Source organism: Grampus griseus (assembly GCF_964374135.1).
Source record: "Grampus griseus genome assembly, chromosome: 3".
Lineage (NCBI taxonomy): Eukaryota > Metazoa > Chordata > Mammalia > Artiodactyla > Delphinidae > Grampus > Grampus griseus.
In genome coordinates this window covers 164550458-164572235 of record NC_139019.1, presented here as the reverse complement: position 1 = coordinate 164572235, position 21778 = coordinate 164550458, and the positions used below count along the sequence as shown (strand labels likewise).

General features: G+C 39.6%; 1 protein-coding gene across 1 annotated transcript in view; it reads left to right on the top strand.

Annotated features, from left to right (window-relative positions):
• Positions 1 to 17329: 17329 nt before the first annotated feature.
• LOC309819966 (adhesion G protein-coupled receptor E2-like) overlaps positions 17330 to 21778 on the top strand; it is a gene marked incomplete at its 5' end in the record, with an annotated part of 28769 nt that continues 24320 nt past the window's right edge. The window contains one exon of the mRNA XM_082650394.1: positions 17330 to 17459. Within this exon, the coding sequence (XP_082506520.1) occupies positions 17330 to 17459 (130 nt within the window). The remainder of the gene's footprint in view (positions 17460 to 21778) is intronic.

Sequence of the window (21778 nt, the reverse complement as noted above, 5' to 3'; positions counted from 1 at the left end):
AAATTCCCTAGAAAGCATCATTAGCAGAATAAATGAGGCAGAAGAAAGGATAAATGACCTGGAAGATAAAATAGTGGAAATAACTGCTGCAGAGCAGAATTAAAATTTTAAAAAAAAGAAAGAATTGAGGACAGTCTCAGAGACCTCTAGGACAACATTAAATGTACCAACATTCGAATTATACAGGTCCCAGAAGAAGAATAAAGAAAGGGAGGAGCTTCAAGATGGCGGAAGAGTAAGACGTGGAGATCACCTTCCTCCCTACAACTACATCAGAAATACATCTGCACGTGGAACTGCTCCTATAGAACACCTTGTGAATGCTGGCAGAAGATCTCAGACCTCCCAAAAGGCAAGAAACTCCCCACCTACCTGGGTAGGACAAAAGAAAAAAGAAAAACCAGAGACAAAAATTAGGGACGGGACCTGCACCAGTGGGAGAGAGCTGTGGAGGAGAAAAGGTTTCCACACACTAGGAAGCCACTTCGTGGGCGGAGACTGTGCGTGGTGGAGGGGGGAAGCTTCGGAGCCACAGAGCAGAGCGGAGCAACAAGGGTACGGAGGGCAAAGCGGAGAGATTCCCGCACAGAGGAATGGTGTCGACCAGCACTTACCAGCCCGAGAGGCTTGTCTGCTCACCCACCAGGGCGGGCAGGGACTGGAGGCTGAGGCTCAGCTTCACTTGGATCCCAGGGAGAGGACTGGGTTGGCTGTGGGAACACAGCCTGAAGAGACTAGTGCACCACAGCTAGCCAACAGGGAGTCTCGGGAAAGAGTCTGGAGCTGCTGAAAAGGTAAGAGACTTTTGCTTCCCTCTTTGTTTCCTGCTGCTCCAGAAGCGGGAATTAAGAGCTCCAGACACGGGAGCGAGCTGCGGCTATCAGCGTGGACCCCACAGACGGGCATGCGACGCTAAGGCTGCTGCTGCAGCCATAAAGAAGGTCACTCTCCACACCTCCTATCCCGGGAGAACGTGCAGCCCGCCACTGCCAGGGTCCTGTGATCCAGGGACAATTTCCCCGGGCGAATGAACGGCATGCCTCAGGCTGTTGCAACGTCACACAGGCCTCTACTGACGCAGGCTGGCCCCGCATTCCGTGCCCCTCCCTTCCCAACCCCCACCCCCGGCCTGAGTGAACCAGAGTTCCTGAAGTAGCTGCTCCTTTAACCCTGTACTGTCTGAGCAAAGAACAGACGCCTTCAGGCAACCTACACGCAGAGGTGGGTCCAAATCCAAAGCTGAAATCCTGGAGCCATGCGAACATAGAAGAGAAAGGGAAATCTCTCCCAGCAGCCAAAGGAGCAGCAGATTAAATCTCCACAATCAACTTGATGTACCCTGCATCTGTGGAATACCTGCATACACAACAAATCATCCAAATTGAGGAGGTGGACTTGGGGAGCAAAGATATATATTTTTTCCCGTTTCACTCTTTTGTGAGTGCGTATGTTTCTGTGTGTGATTTTGTCTGTATAGCTTTGCCTTTACCATTTGTCCCAGGGTTCTGTCCATCTGTTTTTCTTTCTTTTGAAAAATTTTTTCTTAATAATTATTTTTAATTTTAATAAATTTATGTTTTAATCTTCTTTCTTTCTCTCCTTCTTTCTTTCTTATTTTTTCTCCCCTTTATTCTGAGCCGTGGGGATGAAAGGGTCTAGGTGCTCCAGCCAGGAGTCAGGGCTGTGCCTCTGAGGTGGGAGATCCAACTTCAGGACACTCATCCACGAAAGACCTCCCAGCTCCATGTAATATCAAATGGCAAAAATCTCCCAGAGATCTCCACCTCAACACCAAGACCCAGCTTCACTCAATGACCAGGAAGCTACAGTGCTACACACACTATGCAAAAAAACTGGCAAGACAGGAACACAACCATATCCATTAGCGTAGAGGCTGCCTAAAATCATAATAAGGCCACAGACACCCCAAAACACACCACCAGACATGGACCTACCCCCAAGAAAGACAAGATCCAGCCTCATCCACCAGAAGGCAGGCACGAGTCCCCTCCACTAGGGAGCCTACACAACCCACTGAACCAATCTTAGCCCCTGGGGACACACGCCAAAAACAATGGGAACTATGAACCTGCAGCCTGTGAAAAGGAGACCCCAAACACAGTAAGTTAAGCAAAATGAGAGGACAGAGAAACACCCAGCAGATGAAGGAGGAAGGTAAAAACCCACCAGACCGAACAAATGAAGAGGAAATAGGCAGTCTACCTGAGAAAGAATTGAGAATAATGATAGTAAAGATGGTCCAAAATCTTGGAAATAGAATAAAGAAAACACAAGAAACGTTTAACAAGGAACTAGAAGAACTAAACGGCAACCAAACAATGATGAACAACACAATAAATGAAACTAAAAACTCTCTAGAAGGGATCAATAGCAGAATAAGTGAGGCAGAGCAGACAAGTGGCTTGGAAGATAAAATAGTGGAAATAATTACTGCAGAGCAGAATAAAGGAAAAAGAATGAAAAGAATTGAGGACAGTCTCAGAGACATCTGGGACAATATTAAACACACCAACATTTGAATTATAGGGCTCACAGAAGAAGCAGAGATAAAGAAAGGGACTGAGAAAATATTTGAAGAGAGTATAGTTGAAAACTTCCCTAATATGGGAAAGGAAGTAGTTAATCAAGTCCAGGAAGCACAGAGAGTCCCATACAGGATACATCCAAGGAGCAACACGCCAAGACACATATTAATCAAACTGTCAAGAATTAAATACAAAGAAAAAATATTAAAAGCAGCAAGGGAAAAACAACAAATAACACACAAGGGAATCCCCATAAGGTTAACAGCTGATCTTTCAGCAGAAACTCTGCAAGCCAGAAGGAATTGGCAGGACATATTTAGACTGATGAAGGAGAAAAAACCTACAACCAAGATTACTCTACCCAGCAAGGATCTCATTCAGATTTAATGGAGAAATTAAAATCTTCACAGACAAGCAAAAGCTAAGAGAATTCAGCATCACCAAACCAGCTTTAGAACAATGCTAAGGGAACTTCTCTAGGCAGGAAACACAAGAGAAGGAAAAGACCTACAATAACAAACCCAAAACAATTAAGAAAATGGGAACAGGAACATACATATTCATAATTACCTTAAATGTAAATGGATTACATGATCCAACCAAAAGACATAGATACACTGGCTGAATGGATACAAAAACAAAACCCGTATATATGCTGTCTACAGGAGACCCACTTCAGACCTAGGGACACATACAGACTGAAAGTGAGGGGATGGAAAAAGATATTCCATGCAAATGGAAATGGAAAGAAAGCTGCAGTAGCAATTCTCATATCAGACAAAATAGACTTTAAAATAAAGACTATTATAAGAGACAAAGAAGGACACTACATAAAGATCAAGGGATCGATTCAAGAAGAAGAGATAACAACTGTAAATATTTATGCACCAAACACAGAAGCACCTCAATACATAAGGCAAATACTAACAGCCATAAAAGGGGAAATCGACAGTAACACAATCATACTAGAGGACTTTAACACCCCAATTTCACCAATGGACAGATCATCCAAAATGAAAATGAATAAGGAAACAGAAGCTTTAAGTGATACATTAAACAAGATGGACTTAATTGATATTTAAAAGACATTCCATCCAAGAACAACAGAATACACATTCTTCTCAAGTGCTCATGGAACATTCTCCAGGATAGATCATATCTTGGGTCACAAATCAAGCCTTGGTAAATTCAAGAAAATTGAAATCGTATCAAGTATCTTTTCTGAGCACAGTGCTATGAGACTAGATATCAATTACAGGCAAAGTCTATAAAAAATACAAACACATGGAGGCTAAACAATACACTACTTAATAACCAAGTGATCACTGAAGAAATCAAAGAGGAAATCAAAAATTACCTAGAAACAAATGACAATGAAAACACAACGACCCAAAACCTACGGGATGCAGCAAAAGCAGTTCTAAGAAGGAAGTTTATAGCAATACAATCCTACCTTAAGAAAAAAGAAACATCTGATGTAAACAACCTAAACTTGCACGTAAAGCAATTAGAGAAAGAAGGGGAAAAAAACCCTAAGTTAGCAGAAGGAAAGAAATCATAAAGATCAGATCAGAAATAAATGAAAAAGAAATGAAGGAAACGATAGCAAAGATCAATAAAACTAAAAGCTGGTTCTTTGAGAAGGTAAACAAAAGTGATAAACCATTAGCCAGACTGATTAAGAAACAAAGGGAGAAGACTCAAATCAATAGAATTAGAAATGAAAAAGGAGATGTAACAACTGACACTGCAGAAATACAAAGGATCATGAGAGATTACTACAAGAAACTCTATGCCAATAAAATGGACAACCTGCAAGAAATGGACAAATTCTTAGAAACGCAAACCTGCCGAGACTGAACCAGAAAGAAATAGGAAATACGAACAGACCAATCACAAGCACTGAAATTGAAACTGTGATTAAAAATCTTCCAACAAACAAAAGCCCAGGACCAGATGGCTTCACAGGCGAATTCTATCAAACAATTACAGAAGAGCTAACACCTATCCTTCTCAAACTCTTCCAAAATATAGCAGAGGGAGGAACACTCCCAAACTCATTCTACAAGGCCACCATCACGCTGATACCAAAACCAGACAAGGATGTCACAAAGAAATAAAACTACAGGCCAATATCACTGATGAACACAGATGCAAAAATCCTCAACAAAATACTAGCAAACAGAATCCAACAGCACACTGAAAGGATCATACACCATGATCAAGTGGGGTTTATTCCAGGAATGCAAGGATTGTTCAATATATGCAAATCAATCAACGTGATACACCATATTATCAAATTGAAGGAGAAAAACCATATGATCTTTTCAAGAGATGCAGAGAAAGCTTTCGACAAAATTCAACACCCATTTATGATAAAAAACCCTGCAGAAAGTAGGCATACAGGGAACTTTCCTAAACATAATAAAGGCCATATATGACAAATCCACAGCCAACATCGTCCTATACTGTGAAAAACTGAAAGCATTTCCACTAAGATCAGGAACAAGACAAGGTTGCCCACTCTCACCACTATTATTCAACATTGTTTTGCAAGTTTTAGCAACAGCAATCAGAGAATAAAAGCAAATAAAACGAATCCAAATCAGAAAAGAAGAAGTAAAGCTTTCACTGTTTGCAGATTACGTGTTACTATACATAGAGAATCTTAAAGATGCTACCAGAAAACTACTAGAACTCATCAATGAATTTGGTAAAGTAGCAGGATACAAAATTAATGCACAGAAATCGCTGGCATTCCTCTACACTAATGATGAAAAATCTGAAAGTGAAATCAAGAAAACACTCCCATTTACCATTGCAACAAAAAGAATAAAATATATAGGGATACACCTACCTAAGGAGACAAAAGACCTGTATGCAGAAAATTATAAGACAATGATGAAAGAAATTAAAGATGATACAAACAGACGGAGAGATATACCATGTTCTTCGACTGGAAGAATCAACATTGTGAAAATGACTCTACTACCCAAAGCAATCTACACATTCAATGCAATCCCTATCAAACTACCACTGGCATTTTTCACAAAACTAGAACAAAAAATTTCACAATTTGTATGGAAACACAAAAGACCCCGAATAGCCAAAGCAATCTTGAGAACGTAAAACGGACCTGGAGGAATCAGGCTCCCTGACTTCAGACTATACTACAAAGCTACAGTAATCAAGACAGTATGGTACTGCCACAAAAACAGAAAGATAGATCAATGGAACAGGATAGAAATCCCACGGATAAACTCACGCACCTATGGTCACGTTATCTTTGATAAAGCAAGAATATAGAATGGAGGAAAGACAGCCCTCTTCAAAAAGTGGGGCTAGGAAAACTGGACACATACATGTAAAAGTATGAAATTAGTACACTCCGTAACACCATACACAAAAATAAACTCAAAATGGATTAAAGACCTAAATGTTAGGCCAAACACTATGAAAGTCTTAGAGGAAAACATAGGCAGAACAGCATATGACAAAACTCACAGCAATATCCTTTTTGACCCACCTCCTCGAGAAATGGAAATATAAACAAAAATAAACAAATGGGACCTAATGAAACTTAAAAGCCTTTGCACAGCAAAGGAAACCATAAACAAGACCAAAAGACAAACCTTGAGAATGGGAGAAAATATTTGCAAACAAAGCAACAGACAAAGGATTTATCTCCAAAATATACAAGCAGCTCATGAAGCTCAATATCCAAATAAAAAACAACCCAATCCAAAAATGGGCAGAAGACCTAAATAGACATTTCTCCAAAGAAGATATACAGATTGGCAACAAACATATGAAAGGATGCTCAACATCACTAATCATTAGAGAAATGCACATCAAAACTACAATGAGGTATCACCTCACACCATTCAGAATAGCCATCATCAAAAAATCTAGAACCAATAAATGCTGGAGAGGGTGTGGAGAAAAGGGAACCCTCTTGCACTGTTGGTGGGAATGTAAATTGATACAGTCCCTATGGAGAACAGTATGCAAGATCCTTTAAAAACTAAAAATAGAGCTACCATATGATCCAGCAATCCCACTACTGGGCATATACCCTGAGAAAAACATAATTCAAAAAAAGTCATGTACCACAATGTTTACTGCTGCACTATTTACAAAAGCCAGGATATGGAAGCAACCTAAGTGTCATTGATAGATGAATAGAAAAAGAAGATGTGGCACATATATACAATGGAATATTACTCAGCCATAAAAAGTGACGAAATTGAGTTATTTGTCATGAGGTGGATGGACCTAGAGTTTGTCATACAGAGTGACGTAAGTCAGAAAGAGAAAAACAAATACCGTACGCTAACACACATGTATGGAATCTAAAAAAAAAAAAAGGTTCTGATGCACCTAGGGGCAGGACAGGAATAAAAGAGCAGACGTAGAGAATGGTCTTGAGAACATGGGGAGGGGGCATGGTAAGCCAGGATGAAGTGAGAGAGTGGCATTGACATATATACACTACCAAATGTAAAACAGATAGCTAGTGGGAAGCAACCACATAGCACAGGGAGATCAGCTCCATGCTTTGTGTCCACCTAGAGTGGTGGGATAGGGAGAGTGGGAGGGAGCTGCAAGAGGGAGGGGATATGGAATATATGTATACGTATAGCTTATTCACTGTTATACAGTAGCAACTAACATGACATTGTAAAGCAATTATACTCCAATAAAGATGTTAAAAAAATAAAATATAAAATAAACTGAAAAACCTTTAGCTAGACTCACGAATACAAAAAAGAGAAAATCCAAATAAATAAAATCAGAAATGAGAAACGTTACAATAGGTACCACAGACATATAAAGGATCAGAAGATACTTCTATGAACAATTACACTCCCCCAAAATTGGACAGCCTAGAAGAAATTCCTAGAAACATACAACCTACCAAGGCTGAATCATGAAGAAATAGAAAATCTGAACAGGCCAATTACTAGTAAGGTGATTCAATCAGTAATCTAAAACCTCCCATCAAAGAAAAGTCTAGGGCCAGCTGGCTTAACTTGTGAATTCTAACAAACATTTAGAGAAAAACTATGATCAATCCTTTGCAAACTCTTCCAAAAAAACAGGACAGAACACTTCCAAACTCATTTTACAAGGCCAAAACCAGACAAGGACTCCATGAGAAAATTACAGGTCAGGAAGAACATAGATATAAAAGTCCTGAAGAAACTATTATTATACGAAGTTCAACAACAAATTAAAGGGATCACACACCATGTTCATGTGGGATTTATTCCACGGATGCAAGGATGTTTCAACAGCTATGTATCAATCAATGTGATACACCACATTAACAAAATGAAGGATAATAATCACATGGTCATCTCGATAGATGCAGAAAAAGCGTTTGACAAAATCCAACATCTATTTATGATAAAAATTCTCAATAAAGTGGGTATAGAGGTAATGTACCTCAACATAGTAAAGACCATATATTACAAGCCCACAGTTAACATCATACTCATCAGTGAAAAGCTGAAAGTATTCCCTCTAAGATCAGGAACAAGGCAAGGATGCCCACTCTTGCCACTTTTATTCAACATAGTATTGGAAGTCCTGGCCACAGCCATCAGAGAGGGAGAGAGAGAGAGAGAGAGAGAGAGAATCCAAATTGGAAAGGAAGAAGTAAAATTGTCACTTTTTGCAGATGACATTACACTATACATAGAAAATCCGAGAGACATCACCAAAAAACTACTAGGGCTCATTAATGAATTCGGTACAGTTTCAGGATACAAAATTAATATACAGAAAAGCTGAAAGTTTTCCCTCTAAGATCAGGAACAAGACAAAGATGCCCACCACATAGTATTGGATGATAAGCTACAACAATTAGGCAAGAAAAAGAAACAAAAGGCATCCAAATTGGAAAGAAAGAAGTAAAATTGTCACTATTTGAAGATGACATGACATTATATATGGAAAGCCCTAAAGACTCCATCATATCTGTTGGAACCAATAAACGAATTCAGTAAAGCTGCAGGATACAATATCAGTATACAAAAATCTATCTCTATGCACTAACAATGAATAATCAAAAAGAGAAATTAAGAAAACAATACTAATTAGGAGTTTGGTATTAACAGATACACACTACTATACAGAAAATAGATAAATAAGGACCTATTATTTAGCACAAGGAGCTATATTCAATATCTTGTAATAACCTATGATGGGAAATAATCTGAAAAAGGATTATATATAATTGAGTCACTTTTGCTGTATACCTGAAACACAACATTGTAAATCAAGTATACTTCAATTTTTTAGAAAAAGCAAATTAGTAATTAGCAAATCAGATAAGATTCTGATTAGATCAAACTCTTGAAAACCAGGAATTTCAGTCTAAGAGAAAAGAGATACACATTTAGTAGAGACACTAAAATCCTGTAGTCCTGTGGAAACATCAGTATAAATTTAAATTTTATCTTTTGCAAAAAAACCCAAAAAATTATCTACTTCAATGACAAAAAAAGAAAGAAAACAATCCTATTTACAACTGCATTAAAAAGAATAAAATACCTGAGAATAAATTTAACCAAGGATGTGAAAGATTTGTATACTGAAATTTATAAGGTGTTGATGAAAGAAATTGAAGATACAAATAAGATATTTTGCCCTCATGGATTGGAAAAATATCCATACTACCCAAAGCAATGAACAATTCAATGCAATCCCTATCAAAATTTCAATGGCACCTTCCATAAAATAGAACAAACAATACTAAAACTTGTATGGAACCACAAAGGCCCTGAATAGCCAAAGCAATCTTGAGAAAGAACAAATCTGGTAGCATAATGCTTCCTGATTTCAAACTACATTACAAAGCTAAAGTAATCAAAACAGTACGGTATTGGCATAAAACAGACATATATAGATCAGTGGAACAGAATAAACAGTCTAAGGAAGAAACCCCATGCTTATACGGTCAATTAATTTTTGGCAAAGGAACCCAGAATTTACAATGGGGAAAGGAGAGTTTCTTCAATAAACAGACTGGGAAAACTGGACAGCTACATGCAGAAGAACGAAACTGGACCACTATCTTACACCATACACAAAAATCAACTCAAAATGGATTAACTAAATTGGAAGACTGGGATAGACATACACACACTAATATATAAAAAATAGAGGACTTCCCTGGTGGTGCAGTGGATAAGAATCCACCTGCCAATGCAGGGGACACAGGTTCCATCCCTGGTCCGGGAAGATCCCACATGCCACAGAGCAACTAAGCCTGTGCACCACAACTACTGAGCCTGCTCTCTAGAGCCCACGAGCCACAACTACTGAGCCCATGTGCCACAACTACTGAGCCCATGTGCCACAACTACTGAAGCCTGCACGCCTAGAGCCCATGCTCCGCAACAGGAGAAGCCACTGCAATGAGAAGGCTATGCACCACAACAAAGAGTAGCCCCCGCTCGCTGCAACTAGAGAAAGCCTACATGCAGCAACGAAGACTCAGCACAGCCAAAAATAAATTTATTTTTAAAAAAAGATAATAAGGACCTACTGTATAGCACAGGCAACTCTACTCAATACTCTGAAATGACCTATATGGGAAAAGAATCTAAAGAAGAGTGGATATGTTTATAACTGATTTACTTTGCTATACACCTGAAACTAACACAACATTGTAAATCAACTACACTCCAATAAAAAATTTTTTTTAAATGGCAGACTTGAACATAAGCCTCGATACCATAAGAATCCTAGAAGAAAACACAGGTGGTAACTTCTCTGACATCAGCCTTGGAGATGATTTTTTTGGTTTTGAGACCAAAAACAAAGGCAAGAAAAGCAAAAGTGAACATGTGGGACTACATCAAACTACAAAGCTTCTGCACGGCAGTGGAAACCATCAATGAAATGAAAAAGCAAACTACTGAGTGGGAGAAAATACTTGAAATCATATCTGATAAGGAATTACTATCCAAAATATATAAAGAACTCATACAACTCAACTGCACATAAACAATATGATTAAGAAAAGTGAACAGAGGATCTGAACTGATACTTATCGAAAGACATACAGTTGGCCAGTAGGTACATGAAATGTGCTCAACATTACTGCCACAATGAGGTATCACCTCACACCTGCTAGAATGACTATTATCAAAAAGACAAAAACTGACAAGTGTTGGTGAGGAAGTGAAGAGAAGGCAACTCTTGCACATTGTTGGTGGGAATGTAAGTTGATGAAGCCACTATGGAAACCAGTGTGGAGGTTCCTCAAAAAAATCAAAAAATCCAATCAAACTTTTTGGCCAACCCAATATTTGCACCCCCATGTTCTCTACAACACTATTTACAATTGCCAAGACATGGAAACAACCTAAGTGCCCAATGATGGATGAATGGATTTTAAAAATGTACACACACACACACACACACATAATGGAATATTAGTCATAAAAAAGGAAATCTTGCCATTTGTGACATGGATAGACCTTAAGGGTACTATGCTAAGTGAAATAAGTCAGAGAGAAAAATACCATATGATCTCACCTATATATGGGATCTGAAACAAAGAAAGAAAACCTTGGGAATTCCCTGGCAGTCCAGTGATTAGGACGTGGTGCTTTCATGGCCATGGGCCTGGGTTCAATCCCTGTTCAGGGAACTAAGATCCTGCAAGCCATGCAGCAAAACAAACAATGGAGAAATGGAGAACAGATTGGTGGTTGCCAGAGGTGGCACGTGAAGGTGTGTGTGGGTGTGTGTGTGTCAAGGCGTGGGTGAAACAGGTGAAGGCAGATCAAAAGTTACAAACTTTCAGTTATAAAATAAGTCAGGGGATATAATGTGCAGCATTGTGACTAGAATTAATAATACTTTATTGCATATTGGAAAGTTGAAAAGAGGAAATTTCAAAAATTCTCATCACAAGAAAAAAAAACTATGTGTGATGATGTTAGTCTAGTTAACTAGATTTATTGTGGTAATATTTCACAATGTATACAAATATCAAGTCGTTATGTTGTACACTTAAAAGCAATGTTATATGTCAATTATATCTCAATAAAAATAAGTAAAATGACCAAAAAAAGAAATAATTAGGGAAGACATAAAAATTGCAGGAATACAGACTATCAACAAAACCAAAAGCTGGTGCGCTTTGAAATAATCAGTAAAATTGATAAAGGTCTAGTCAAGCTAACTGAGAAAAGAGGGTAGACAGAAGTTAGTAATATCAGGAATGAAAGGAGGGTAAGTAAAATGGAAAACCATTTGATAGAATCTAACATCCACTTATGATAACACACTAGGAATAGAGGGGAGTTCAGGCTCTTGAGATACAACATCTTCATGAAACTTGTAGGCAACATCACAATAGTGAGAAACTAGATGCTTTTTTTTTTATAAGATAAGAAACTAGGTAAGGAAGTCTCCTCTCACCACTCCTATTCAACACTGTGCTGGAAGACCTACCTAATGCAATAAGGCAAGAAAAGGAAATAAAATGTATACAGATTGGGAAGAAAGAAATAAAACTGTCTTTTTTGTATATGACATGATTTTCTATGTAAAATATCTGAAAGAAACCGTAACACCAGAGATCCCTCCAGGAATTAATGAGAGTATAGAAAGACTGAGAATACAGAAGTCAACTGCTTTTTCTTATAGACCCAGAGAAATATAGCCAACTGATCTTTGATAAAGGACTAAAAGGCAATTCAATGGAAAAAAAGTCTTTTCAACAAACAGTGCTGGAAATAGTGGATATCCACATGCAAAAAACAAATAAGTAAACCTAGACACAGACCTTACACAAAACTTAAAATAGACCATAGCTCTAAATGTAAAATGCAAAAGTAAAAAACTTCTAGAAGATAACGTAGGAGAAAATCAAGGTTACCTTGTGTTAACTGATGAATTTTAAGATACAACACCAAAAGCAAGATCCAAGAAAGAAAACAATAAGCTTTACTTCATTAAAATCCCCTGTGCTACAAAAGACAGTGGTAAGAGAATATAAAGACAGTCACAGATTGGGAAAAATATCTTTTCAGAACATTTATCTGACAAAGGACTGGTATCCAACATGTCTAAAAAACTCTTAAAATGCAACAGTAAGATGACAAACAACCCAGTTAAAAAATGGGCAAAATTCGGGACACTTCCCTGGTGGTCCAGTGGCTAAGACTCCACGCTTCCAATGCAGGGGGTGCGGGTTTGATCCCTGGTTGGGGAACTAAGATTCCACATGCCGTGTGGCACAGCCAAAAAAAAAATGGGGGCAAAATTGAAAATAAAACAAGAATCCCTGGGGGGAAAAAATAAAGTCCCAAACATGGGGGAAAAAATGGGCAAAAGATTTGCACACACATCAATAAAGAAGATATACAGATGTTAAATAAGCATATGAAAAGAAACTCAACATCAAATGTCATTAGGAAATTGCAAATAAAACAAATAGATACCACTAAACGGTTATTACAACAGGTAAAATACAAAACACTCAGAATACCAAATATTGATGAAGATGTAAAGCTACAGGAATCCTTACTCATTGCTGATGCGAATGGAAAATGGTATGCCTACTTTGGAAGACAGGCAGTTTTTTCACAAAACTAAATATACCCTTATCACAGGATCTAGCTCCTAGATTATACTCCTTGTATATTTATATTTACCCAAATGAGTTGAAAACCTGCCTTCACACAGAAATATGCAAATTAGTGTTTACAGGTGTTTTATGCATAATTGCCAAGACTTACAGTTAAGCAAGATATCCTTCAATAGTAGAATGAATAAACAACCAGTGGTATATCCACATGATAAAATATTTTTCAGTGATAAAAAGAAATGAGCTATCAAGCCATGAACAGACAAGGAGGAAACTGCTGTGTATTGGTTGGTTATAATTTTAAATTTACGCATTTATGGCTTAAGTGAAGTTGTTTTGATCTACTTGTTTATGGCTCAAGTAAAGATGTTTTGGTCCAAGAGTGAATTTGTTTACTTTGGGAGGCCATGTCAGGATGATGCCATCAAAATTGTGCTTACCATTATGAACATGTGGAGGAGTGACAATCATGTGACGGACATTTAAACTTTAAATACCAGGAATTTGTGAGGACTTAATTTGGGTGTTCAGTCTGGGCAAGGCTACTCTTTGTTAATCTAAAAAGCTCTCAGAGGATCACGAGACACTTGCTCCTGCTGTGGCCAGGTTACTCTTGGATAGCAGTGGAGTTAAACCAAGCAGCAGTCTCAGGAAGAGAAGGGACATATTTGTTTCTGCCTTGGCGAGCCTACTCCTCATAGGCAATGGTGCAAGCCATGAAATGGTCCCTGGACCAAGCAGCCTACCTTGCTTGCCAACACTAGTGCTTTTGCCCAGCAGGGAGGGATCTAAGCGGGCATCTGATACCCAGCTTTTAGTTGGAAGGACTGACGCTATCAAGAACCAATCCATATAAAGGTGCAACTCAACTGAATTTGGACTTTATTTCTTTCATCTTCCCTTTGGCTGGAACAACAATGTAATTAAACTATCATTGGTTTGGGGTACGTTATGTCTTTACTGGCTTATTAAGAGACATTATCCTATTTGCTATTGGCTTGTGAAATATTATAAATTATAATTCCCGCAGTGAACCTGTGTTAAATAAATTACTGGCAAAGACAGTCTCAGTCTCTGAGCATAATTTGCCTGAATGAAACAGGAAACTTAGAAGCATATCGCTAAGTGAAAGAAGACACTCTGACAAGGCTACATACTGTATGATTCCTACTGTTTAGGACATTCTGGAAGAGATAAAACTATGAGCCAGTAAAAAGATCTTTGCTTGGGAAGGATTTGGGGGTTTGACGGAGGGACGAATGGATAGGTGAAGCACAGGGTATCCTTAGCAAAGTTAAACTATTCTATAGAAATGATGGACACATGTCATTATACATTTGCCAAAATCCCTACATTGTATAACACAAAGAGTCAAGGCTAATATAAACAGTGGACTTTATAGCATCGATATTGATCCATCGATTGTAACAAATATACCATAATAATATGAGATGTAAAAACATAGTACAAACTGTGTGGATGCAGAGGGGTCAAGTGGAAACACTCTGTACTTTCTGATCAATTTTTCTGTAAGCCTAAAATGTTCTAAAAACCGGAAATCTCACTGTTTCATATCTTACTATTTTATAAATCCTTTATAAGCATTATTTAAAATTGAGAGAAATTTATATACACCATACTTTCCTACCTAGTAGTCTGTTTTTAATTAACTTCTGCTACTTTAAATTTATTTTTAAATTAATTTTAACTTTTCTACAAAGGAAATCATTCTAAATTTAATTCTTTAAACACTATTGGGTATAAAACTGCAAACTGTAGAAAGTGAAAGACTTCAAATGTCTTTCTAACTAAAAGGACAAATGACATCATAGTTTGTCCCTCCACTATATTTCACACTCAGGATATGGTTAGGAATGAGTATCGTATTATAATGCATTAGGGGTTTGCATTTAATCCATGAAGAAACATACTAGGATTTTCAGAGATTCCCCTAAGTTTGAGTAGTTTTTATCATATCAATTAAAACAGAAATTCAATAGTTTTTCTCACTCATCAATACAAGTAGAAATTCACTTGCCTTAAGAATTGTACAGCCTTTTAAGTATCAAAGTTCTCTAGGGACAAGCACATACAAAAACTGATCTAAAAATGAAAAATGTGCCTGAGAACCTAAACATACCCATCTCACAGCTTAAGATTCTGTTGCCTAAAAGGAGCAGAAATTCTGTTTGGTTCCAGGATTTTCTTGCCTTAAACACATATTTTTCAATCAACTTATATTTTTCAAAGCCTAAGAAATCAAAAATCATATACACTCACCAAGGAAATAAAATTGCAAACTGCTAAGGGAAACTAGAGTTAAAGGACTGAAATATCCAATAGATAAAGGCATCTAAAGAAAAGAAACACAAATATTCAAATCAGCTCAGGTAAGAAGTCTGCTTGCCCACAGTTAAGAACGAAAATCCACATTCAGAAAGTTAAACGCATTCCCAAGCTTCGGGTCTAGATACCAGGTTGAGATACAGCCCCTAAGGTGGGTCAGTCCCTGGTGAAGGAGGGTAGGGACACCTGAGCAGTCACTGAAGAGAGCTCTCCTCACATTCTCACGTGAGGAAACTCTCAGGCAGATTCAGTTTAATATCGGACTCAAACTCCCAAATTCATAAACTTTTTGTCCAGGAGACAGAACTCCTGACCACAGGCTTTTTTAATACACAAAATACACTCCGGGTGCACCTATATCATGGATGCAGAACTCAAACATAAAATATCTAGGCCAAAGAAACCCCCCCCCCCCCCACTGCCAGCTCCAGATGGGAACTTTAGTTTGGAGTCACTGGCCTCAGGCCTCTGCTCCAGTCACAATACTTTGGATCACCACTGATAATTTAAATGACATAAACCCAGTGTTTCAATAATCCAGAAAAATCACTCAACCCAGTGTTTATGTGTAAAGGAAGAGAGAAGACTGTAAGGCAATTTTATTTTTTAAACAGGAAAATCCCAAAACATCTATTCCTGTCGGAAAATGAAGATGTCAATGACTTATTTCCAAAAAGAGAAACTGATTTGTAAACAATCGTATTGGAACACTTCTAGATTTTGCAAGTCTAAGTCCTGATATGCCATTGGAAATCACCCAAAAGACCTCAGAATATTACTACATCCGCTCAGGGTGGGAAAAAAAAGGGGGGAAACAAAAATTTTCATACACAGAATGTAATAATGAAATATTTTTCCAAAATTCACCTTTCTTGCCTCTTTGGAAAAAATTTATACTGTCTCCCCAGGTCTACTGAATAAATAAAATTTACATTTATTGAAAAACTGAGTCTCAAATAAGTGAATAAATCTTTTCAAAGAGAGAAACTCAGGAACGGAGGCAGTGCTGAAAAAAGATCACCCAGGAAAGTTTCTCAAGAGGACCCTCCACCCAAAGGTCTTCCCATAAGATGTCCGTGACCAAGGAAGATTTCGAGAGGAGAGGCGCAAGCATTCCATATAACATATTCCAGGTAGTGGTTCTCTGCTTTCCTCTCAAGTAAAATAGGCATCAAAATAAATCTTTAAATTAAAGAGCCATCCATGGCTCTGTTGATAAATGATTAAACAATTAAAATACTGCATCGGTTTGAAACGCACCACGGAGAAAAACAGTTAATAGTGATACTATGAACTGCCGAGGGGAAGATGGCATTTGGGAATGCGGGGAAACATCCGTAAATTTAGGGATTTATTGCCAGCCCTAGGAAGAGCCAGGCTGGGGGGACAGGGTCGTGGATTTGAGATCCTGTTCCTCAAACATTTTAAAAAGTGAGAGTAAAATGATTCCCCTGGAGAGAAAGGGGGAACCGGACACCCCCAGACCACAGCTGCTCCCACACGTGTACCCCAGAGACCGAGTCACGATTGCCCCGAGTCCCTCCCTATGGCCACCGCGCCGTGTGGGGGAGACTCGGGTTCGCAGGAACAGGACAGGACACCCGGGGGTCGCGGCTGTCGACCCAGCCCCTAGGCTGTGTGGCGCGCCACCGGCTGACTCGGGTCCGCAGACTCTGGAGTCGGCCGCGCAGGAGGCCCGGTTCCATCAGTCCCACCGCCTCCCTCTCCCAACACCCGACCCCGCACACTCACCATTTTTCGGTTCCTGGAGTTTCCGGTTGTCCACCCCATGACCGCCGCGGCATGCCGGTCACAGCGACACAGAATGCGGCATAACTACCTGGAGCCTTTAAGGGCAGCAACAGCTGATGCGGTCACTGCCATAGCCAGCGGCACTGAGCACGCAATCCACGCCTCCGCCGCCATCGGAACAGCACCGCCCCATAAAATAATTGGTAACTCCCCTGTTTGGACAGTTCACAGGGCCCCGCCCTCCCGTGCCTGAGTGACAGGAGGTCGGAGGTCGCGTCTTTGAGCCGACCTTGTCCTGCCAGTGGGTGGGAAATGTTCTCTCCAAGGACCCAGCGTCAAACCATAAGGCCACTGAGGCCTGGCACAGAACTGTGACCCTTCACAAACATGGACACTTCTGTGTCCTCACTATTCACTAATAATGAGGCTGTTCCAGGAATTCCCTGGCCGTCCACTGGTTAGGGCTCCGTGCTTCCACTGCAGGGGGCACGGGTTGGATCCCTCGTCTGGCAACCAAAGTCCCACAAGCCCCGCAGAGCCCCCAACCAAAAAAAAGACTGTTCCGTTCTACTTTCATCTTTCACCATTTCCTTTAGGAGAATTCTCTCCCTCCCTCCCCACCCCCACTCATTTGGTACTTTAAAAAGTCCCCTTGCCTCAGGGGCACTTGGCTCCGGTGGGAGGATGAACCCCACAGTCCTAGACCAGCCCTGAAGCCTCAGACACTAGCATGTGTGAAACACAGGCAGAGAAACCACCGGGAAACCTTTTCAGTGGAATTCCATTAATACTCGATTGTCGAAAGGTCAAAGCAGGTAAAACTGAAAGAACACGGCTGAGTGAAAAATAATATTTAGATGGTAAGGGTATGTAGATAAACAAAAAATCAGGACAGTGGTCATGAATGGGGCAGGATGGAGATAAGTCAGGGATGGGAACATCAGGACACTCTCACCACTGCCCACAGGCCATTTAAGAATCTTCATGATGATTCCAAGGATGTGTATATTATTACTAAATCTTACCACAAAACATTTTGTACATTTTTCCCTGAATATATTTTATGATAAAAATTTTAAGAAGAAATTCAGTTTGGAAAGTAACATAATTTGTATATGTTTGTTTGCCCTGTCAGGTGGCAATCTGAGTTTTCATTCATGGTTTTGGCAGCAAAAATTAGTAATATCGACTGAAAAAATGCACAAGATAAAAGTTGAGAAGTATGTTTTATTTGGCGGACTTTCTGAGGACTCAAGCTTGGGAGGCCGTCTCTCAGGTAGCTCTGAGGGACTGCTCCAAAGACGTAAGGGAGAAGCCAGGATATACAGGAGTTTTGCCATAGGTAGTGGAACATCAAAAGATTACTGTTAATTAAAGAAAACCAGATATCTCAAGTTAATGAATTAGCGCTTTTCTACGTGTGGGAAGATGTGAGAATCTGGGCTCACTGAAAACATTCCTTTGATATGCACCTTAACTATCTAGGGCCAGTATCCTTTTTTCCACCCTGAATCCCCTCAGGGTGCACAGTTGGGGATGGCTTGAAGGCTGATGACTTGACGGCTGCAACATCCTTTGTTTATCGATATGGCAGGCAGCATTTTTCATCCACAGTAACAAGCCATGTATCTATCGGGTTGGTCAAAAAGTTCGTTGGGGTTTTTCCACATTATGGTCCACCTTATGGAAAAACCCAAACGAACATTTTGGCCAACCCAATATTTAGAAAAAATGGATTACATAAATTCATCATCATATGTACCTTTTAAAAATAAAGGGTGGCGTGCATTGATACATAAAAATCTGGAGTATTTATCAATAGAACAATTAAGCAAAGTGTATTGATAAAGATACTGAGAAATAAAATATTGCCTGCCATATCAGTAAGCAAACGATGTCACAGTCATCAGCGATTGCAGTGCCGAAAAGGTGAGCCGGTGAGCCCGGAGGAAGCTCAGGATGTGAAAACACAGGATACTGGCCCCAGATAGCTGAGGTGCATATCAAAGGAATGATTTCAGTGAGCCCAGACTCTTGCATCTTCCCAAACATAGAAAAGCGCTAAATTCCTTAACTTGAGATACAGTAAGTCCCTGCAAACGACCCTTCAAGTTGCGAACTTTCAAAGATGCAAATGAGCGTTCCATCAACGTTAGGCTTGAGTGAAACTGCAGCTTGCCTTCTGTCTCCTATTGCTGAAGATCCTTCAGCTCTACCATCTCCCACCTCCTCTCTCTCCTCCAGTCAGTCACTCTTCTTGCCTGTTCACTCGATGCCAGCCCCTGTATGCCAGCTGTTGTACTGTACTACTGTACTTTTCAAGGGACTGTACTGTAAGATTTAAAATGTTTTATTTATTCTTTGTTTTTTATGTATTATTTGTGTGAAAAGTATTATAAACCTATTACAGTACAGTACCATATAGCCGATGGTGTTAGCTGGGTACCTAGACTAACTTTGTTGGACTTACAAACAAATCGGACCGATGAGAGTGCTCTCAGAATCAGAACTCATTCTTATGTAGGGGACTTACTGTACCTAGTTTTATTAACAGTAACCTTTTGTTCCTACTACCTGCCCTTTGTTGCAAAACTCCTATATATCCTAGTCCCCCCCTCGCCTCCTCAGAGTTGCTTAAGATGCTGCCTCCCAAACTTGAAGTCCTCAGTATGTCCACTGAAGAAAACACAACTCTCAACTTTCAGGTTGTGAATATTTTTTTCAGTTGACAATACCTTACCCCTTCTATAACTGTTATGGTAACCTACTGTGTTAGGGGGGTCCCTACCCTAGGTTTGACTGACAACACATTACTGCCAGGAACGTATGAAAGAGTTTATTACTTCCATAATGGAAGTGTCTGGGGAGGGCAGGGAAGGCCTCTTAAGCAGGTGGGAAGTGCCTTGACAGAACAAGGCAAGGAGCCTGGCCTGAGTTTTTTGTTTTTTAAAAAATTTTTATTGGAGTATAGTTGATTTACAATGTTGTGTTAGTTTCTGCTGTACAGCAAAGTGAATCAATTATACATTAACATATATCCACTCTTTTTTAGGTTCTTTTCCCATATAGGTCATTACAGAGTCCTGAGTAGGGCTCCCTGTGCTATACAGTAGGTCCCTATTAGTTATCTATTTTATTTATTTTACTTAAAAAAATTTTTTTGGCCACACCATGCAGCACATGGGTCTAGTTCCCAGACCAGGGATTGAACCTGTGCCTCCTGCATTGGAAGTGGAGAGTCTTAACCACTGGACACCAGGGAAGTCCCTCTATTTTATATATGTTAGTGTGTATATGTCAATCCCAATCTCCCAATTTAACCTTCCCCACCCCCCTTTCCCCCCAGTAACCATGTTTGCTTTTCACATCTGTGACTCTATTTCTGTTTTATAAATAAGTTCAGTTGTGCCATTTTTTTAGATTCCACATATAAGCGATATAATATGATATTTGTCTTTCTCTGTCCGACTTACTTCACTCAGTATGAGAATCTCTAGGTCCATCCATGTTGCTGCAAATTTCGGCCTGAGGTTTTTGTTTGCTTGTTTGTTTGAATTGAGATTAGGAGGCGGACTAGTGTGAGGTTTTGCACAGAAAGGCAGAGGCTACCAAGGATTTCATCTCTCACCAGCACCAAAGAAGTAAGCACCCAGGGCTTCTCGTCATCTTGTACAGATGTGGGGCACCAGGAGAAGGAAGGATGAGGCTTTAAAAGTTGTCAGCAGTCAAACATAAAAAAATGGAGTCAGACTTCTAGATTCTCATCTGGCATGTGAAGAGCATGGAAAGGGACAGTCCTATAATCCTCACCAGAAAAAAGCAAACAAACCTCAAATTAACGGCTCGGATCTATCAAACCATTAATCACAGGGCCGACTGCTGTCTCCAAAATTGGAGAGACAGTAAAATAGAAAATTTGAAATACGCCCACAATATTCTGCTCTTAACAATGCCTGTCCTCAAAAGAGTCTGTTTAGCCAGTGCCTAACTGACGTGGTGGGAGGGTGAAGTAGGAGATGGATGGGCCCCTGGGCCAGACAGCTGGTGTTTGTCAAGTGGAGCAAAACTGAAGTTTTGTCCTCAGCCAGACAAGAATGATGCCCGTTTCCCTTCCTCCACTGATATGGAGGGAATGAACCAGCAGTGGGGAGTTTGTTGCAGCAAAAATAGAAATGAAGTTTTTCCTCTCCTGAGAACAAGGAAAGTTAAGGGAACAGTGATCAGGCTAGTGAAGAAACCAACAGGCCTGAAAGAGTTAATCACTCCTAGCTATATTTTAACTGGTACTAATCTGTAGTGTCTGTAACTAGATTAGTCCTTCACAAAGCTAACCTATCACTACCTGACACTATGTGAATTACATCCTACACCTATCACTCCCTAACTCTGTGTGATGTAAATTACATCCTGCACCTGGTGTTTAAGCTCCCTGCACTCCCTTGTTACAAGTCACCCCTTGTCGCTTTTTGCATTTCAGAAAGAAGGTCACAGGCCAATAAACCAGAGACAAACAGGCCCAGTT